Consider the following 6,266-nt stretch of genomic DNA (forward strand, 5'->3'; position numbering starts at 1 on the left):
GTTTAGCAAAAATATCGTCAAATTTTAATTTCATTCTGGTATACAGCTCAACTGATCATACTTTTCCTACATTCGACCTTGCATGATTTTTGAGTTGACACAGTCATGAAAATAACTATAGATACTTGACAGACCATTAGTAGCCCAGTTCTGAACCTTTTCATTGATCATTCATAACAATAGGTATCTGATGGATCAGTGAAGATAAGAAGGGATTATAATATATCCGTAACCTTGATATTATAGTACATCTCGAGGAAAAGTGCAATGGACATGTTTTCATTTTATGTTTCAAATATCCCGCGCATGAAAATTGAGTATTTAACCCAAAATGGAAAATTTATTGGAAATCTGTTTAACAGATTTTTTTGACATCTTTTTCTGCACTGTATTATACCTAAATTAAGAAATTTGATAAATATTCAAAGAAAATATAGGTCATCCAAAAACTTTTGATTTTTACACATTTTGGGGCAAAAAAGGAAAAATAAGCAAAAATATCAAAATCTGTTTTAACAGCTTCATTCATCAAGTCATAACAAACGGCCTACATGCTTAATTTCTAATAAAATATTGAAATTGTGAAAAATATAGGTATTTATTGATTTTCATGTTTTTTCTTGCAAATATGCTAATAATATGCAAATTATGAAATTGCAAAATAAAGTTTCTACATAGCATACATCTTTCAAGTGTGATGTTCAAAATGACAGACATCAAAAAGAGATTCGATGAAATGTAAAGGTGTAGTAACAATTTTGGCATGGACTCTCTGGTTAGGAAAAGTACGGTAAGTTGAGCTGTACCAGAACGACATTACAGCAGTGGCCTTTGGAGCAGTGCAATACATATAATCACGCATAACTCGCAAACGCAAAATCGGAATCCACTGACATTTTTGGGAATAAGCCTTTTTCGTGAATATCTATCTCACGAAATCTTCCTTTAAGAGCGTACACTAACACTTGTATTCTAAGTAATAGCAATAATCACGTTTTGTCACATGAGCGCTGCCATTTATATCAATTTGTATAAGCGCTTTTTAGCAAAGTCATAGTTCATTGAATTTATAACCGTATTACAGAACAGGCGAAAAATTAATAGTAAATTTTGCACACGATTTGCAATTTAAAGATAAATTAAAAAAGATAGATTAAAAATAATTGACCATTGCTCATTCAAAAGGCCATTGCTCATTCTAGTGACGCTAGTGTATGGACAATATATGTGTGATTTTTCATTTAAAAGGGCATTTCGTGATCCACAGCCTCATCTCCCCACTTTTCTTTAAAAAAGTTGAGATTTTTATACCACTGGATACCTCTGGCTACATAATGTTTATGTACCAAATATTTCTTGCAGATTAATTCGTTTACCAAAAATATCGCCAAATTTGAATTTCGTTCTGGTATACCAGAACGAAATTACAACAGTGGCCTATGGAGCAGTGTAATACACTAAATCATGCATAACTCGCAAATGCAAAATCAGAATCAACTGAAATTTTGGGAATAAGCTTTTTTCGCGGATATCTACTGAAAAATGTCATAAAAAGATGATGCTAGGATCACGAAATCCTCCTTTAATGACATAAAATTTGACAAATATTGTAAGGAACACTTGAGGTTTTGACTTTTAAAACCTACATTTTGGTCAAAAAATGTGCTTACATAGGTAGTTTTTAACAGATTTACCGCATTCGCCTTGCTATAACATTGAATTGCGTTATCTGTTGACGAAAAGTGTTTTTAAAGGGAAGTGAGCTTTCTTTTGATATATAAAAATTTCTGATTGGATGAAGGGAACACTTGAGGTTTCGACAAAAACCAATTACAGAGGCCCATTTTCCAGCTAGAAGCTCTACAACTCATACGATGTTATGTACTCAACCGTGAAGTATAATCAAAGACTGTGGTGGTGAAAATTCACTGCTTGCTGTTCTCTGCTTGGAAGTTCTTGGACGAAAATGTGTGCTCGGGTGTATCGAGGTAGAAACTGTGCAGATGGTTTATAAGAGAATCGTTTTTGTATAGAAATCTTTCCATGTTAGAACCGACGGCCAGCGGTGATTAAGATTGCCAGTCGTAACAATGTAAGACAGTTGCCAAATGCAATAACTGCCCAAATCAACTATCAAAGCAGTTTGTGGCCCCATATCACAGAGGAAATTGACCAAAGTTGTCAAAATAGTATAAAGTTCCCAAAGTTGCTTTAAGCAACTTTATACTATTTTGACAACTTTGGGAAAAGTTAAAACATTTTCTCAAAATTTCATAAAGTTATTCAAAGTTTCCCATCGTTACTCAAAGTTTGTTGAACTTTTTTTTTTTCAAAATTGCCCGAAGTTGTTGAAAACACGCTCAAACGTTTTCAAAATCACTCAAAATTGCTTTACCCTGCGCACAAACTGCGCAAATTGAGCGCGGATTCGATTGTACTAAGTTGGCCAGGCAATGTCAGGCAGCTTTACGCACTTTTACAAACTTTTACGTGGTATTATAAAATGTTGTGAAATGTCAGACGTTTTTGGAAAGCACATTATAACACATAGGATGTGAGTGTATTCCGGAATACTGCCGAAAATTATAATTATGATTTTCGATATTCAGTGTTGATAACAAGGTTAGTGACGGTTTATTTATACAAAGATTGGTCCTGGAGATATTTGGTGCTTGCAATTTGCACAAGCAGTTATCGGTCCTGAATACTTCATTAGCTTGTCTAATTATCTAAACTGAGCTCAAAAAGAAACTTATAATTTTTCACAAGGTCATATCTTGAAATCCTGTCTATCAAATTCTACCAAAATTACACACAGGTTTACTTCAATACTCTACTCTTAACACATGTCAGTAACAAGCAGTTATCCAATTGACACAACAGCAAAATGCACTGACATGGAACAGCTTCCTGGAACACATTCACAGCCCAGCCTGGTTCATGAAAAAAGTGTATGAAAAGCAGAAAGCAGCACCGTTTTATCATCTGTGCAAGGATCTTGTGTGCATTTTCACAGATTTTTTGTGCTGGGTGCCAAATGTTGGGCTGTGAAAGTGGAGGAAGTCCAGGAAGCTGTCCCGTGACAGTGCATGTTGCTGCTGTGTCAGTTGGACAACTGTTTGGTTACTGACATGTGTTTTGAGTAGAGTATTAAAGTAATCCTGTGTGTAATTTTGGTTCATTTTGATTGACAGTATTTTAAGATATGACCTTGTGATTCACGCGTTGTAAAAAATTATAAGTTTCTTTTTGAGCTCAGTTTATAAAATATAAAATCTTCATCAACTACACTAGGGGCTACCATGGTGCAGTAACCTCACAATGAATTTATGTAACAGCTACCCATTCCATCTGGGTGGCTCCGAAGTGTTGTGCATCAGTCGAGCTTTTGGATGTTTTCTCTTTCCTTCTAGATTCCTCAAAGTTAGACATGGAATAAATGGTGAAATCAAGATAATAAGACTTATCACAAAAATGGCAACATAAACCAACAGTGTATTCGCTCCGACCACACCACAATGTACTATTATTTTATTATGGGACACTACTAGTTTTACAAGTACCATTCAATGAGACACTATACTATAAATCTTGATTAGCTTCTTATAAACGCAACATTCCTATTAAGGAATCGGATATCGACGTCGTTTTGGTTACGTGTTGCTTTTGTTTGGTATCTTTACAAAAAGCGAGCAGATACTGCTCAGATACAGAAACCCCAGCGGGATACAATGGACGTTGACAATAAGATGGAATAATTAACAGATGGAAGAATTTACAGATTTCGTGAAAGAACTAATTACGAAAACAAAATCAAACATTGAACTGAACCAGCGTCTTTTGATGCACTGCACCTTGCACTGCACTCTATTAAGTGAAGTTGAACACAAAAATAGCCCAAGCTAAAGCTGTTCGTTGATATTCGGCGGACTCTTCGATCTAGAAGAATCAGGTAACGACGCTACGATTGTTAAGTAGCATTTCCATCTACAAAAGAAACATATTATCTTCAGCATCTCTTTCCGATAATGTACGTTAGTATACGCATAAATAAATGGATTTACAGCAGCTGTAGCCCATAAAAGATAATTGACAGATTCCCACAGTAGATTGCTGACACAGTCATCGCATATTGGAGCCAGGAGTAGAACGACCTGATATGGCAGCCATAGCACATAGATTGTCATGACCATTAACGATAGAGTTGCTGCCGTCTTCCAATGTCTCGGTACAGCCTGTAGTTTAATCACAGGCGATGTAATTTGTGGTAAATTGATGACTGTTGTGCTCTTTTTCCGTTTTTCTTTTTCTGTGTTTAATGTTACATCAGTACTCGCAGGGGAGGAATTGCTATTCACCATCTGTACATGATAGTTTAATTTTTGCGAAGAATGCGCACGTCTCAGATTATTATTGCCGCCAAATCTTTTACGGACGATATGATAGACAATTCCATTAACAGTTGCAACGGTAACAAGCGGTAACATAAATTCAAGTAAAACAGCCAGAATAGCGTGCGTGAGGCCACCGATGACTTCCAGATCACAGTGTAACTGATAATTGACCAGTGCTGTGCCTTCAAAGTGTTCCCAACATAGGACGTGAATGATATAGAAGGCAAAGCCACTGCACCACGCTATCATGATGGTACCAATGGCACGACGACGCGTCATAAGACGTATATACTTCAACGGCCATTTCACCCAGCAATAACGATCTATACTGATGAAGACAACTGCTGTCATTCCTTGGAAGCAGATTGTGTAGTCAAGAATAAGCCACACTTTGCAACCGACTTCGCCAAATGGCCAATATCCAAAATGCAAGTGTGTATTATTCACAGGTAACGATACCATTCCAACTAACAAATCGGCAACGCTTAGATTGAAGATGAAGTGGTTGGCGACTTTAGAACGGATCTTTTCATTACGAAGAAAGGCTGCAATGGCCAGAAGGTTTCCAATGATGGTGACTACAGTTAATATCCAGATTATAACAATCGGAGTCCACTTTAACTCACCATTGGGAACAAAGCTTGGCACTCTGGTAGGTATGGATGTCTGTGCAAAGTGACGAATGACGCCCAGTTTGACAAAGGTAGGGGCAACTGAAGATGATCTCTCAGATGGCACCAATGGAGCTTTGTCTAACAATCCACTGCCAGCATCAGCATTAATCAATAACGAATGAGCATGGTGAAGAGATATGTTAATAGACATCTGAAGGAAAGACGCAGTCAAAGAACTACTTGAAATGGTCTTCAGATGTTCCATTTTAGAAAACAGACGCTATTTTTATTTCATCAAAAGTATCTACAGAATAGCAGGTGGAATGACTAGATTGATTAATGGGAATCCCGATGTATTGCATTAACGACAACGCCAGATTTGGCTCAGCGTTTGGACGCCTTGTCTGCCTATGTTTTTCTAAAACAAATATTCAAAAATGTGAAATTTCTGAGTCGATCAGGTAACGCCTCTTTATTTCATCATCATTAGGGGCGATGTATCCAAGTGGTATATCAGTGTCAATTATCTGATGTGTATGAACAGCTTGATTTCACAATTTCACTCACGGACATCCTGTTCTATGCGTGATTGGGACAATGATGTCGAGAGCAGAATACATATTGTGGAGTGGCTATCCCATCATGCAAAGCGCTATCGCTACGTATGGAATGAACCGTTCTGGTGGTCATCATGATGGTGGTGTTGTGGGTAAGTAAATTCCATTAACGGGTATTTAGTTTGCATATCTTATAGGTTGATCGCCAGGGTCGGATCCAGGAATTTTTGATAAAGGGGGCGCCTTTTGGTCGACGACGAAAAAAATGTGTTAAAGGGGGTTACCCCTCGAAAACTCAACGTTTTGGCCCATTGTTTGCTGCTCATGGCCGAATTTGTTCCTTTTTAAAAATTTCTTTCAATTTTTGTATTTTTAAGTTACCGGCGCCCTTTGCTAGTCAAAAAATAGAGGGGGCGCGCGCCGGCTGCCCCCCCCTAAATCCGCCCCCGACCGCATTGATCTGGTGGCTGTGCAATAATTATGAGCCCTTGGGGAGCGTAAAATGCGTGGGGGATTTGATGGCAAGTCAAACGGAGGTAGGGTAAGCAATTTTGGCAGGTCGAAGGCGGGGCAAGTGATTTTTGGCACACATTTAAAGCTATTTAACATGGTACTGCTTAAAGGAGGATTTCGTGATCCTAGCATCCTCTTTTTATGACATTTTTCAGTACATATCCACGAAAAAGCCTATTCCCAAAATT

General features: G+C 37.6%; 1 protein-coding gene across 1 annotated transcript; it reads right to left on the bottom strand.

Moving 5' to 3' along the window:
- Positions 1-3,902: 3,902 nt before the first annotated feature.
- LOC140158438 (histamine H3 receptor-like) lies at positions 3,903-5,273 on the bottom strand. The gene has a single exon (XM_072181529.1). It carries the CDS (start codon positions 5,271-5,273, stop codon positions 3,903-3,905), a length of 1,371 nt encoding a protein of 456 aa, XP_072037630.1.
- Positions 5,274-6,266: the final 993 nt, after the last annotated feature.

Source organism: Amphiura filiformis, chromosome 8, assembly GCF_039555335.1.
Source record: "Amphiura filiformis chromosome 8, Afil_fr2py, whole genome shotgun sequence".
Lineage (NCBI taxonomy): Eukaryota > Metazoa > Echinodermata > Ophiuroidea > Amphilepidida > Amphiuridae > Amphiura > Amphiura filiformis.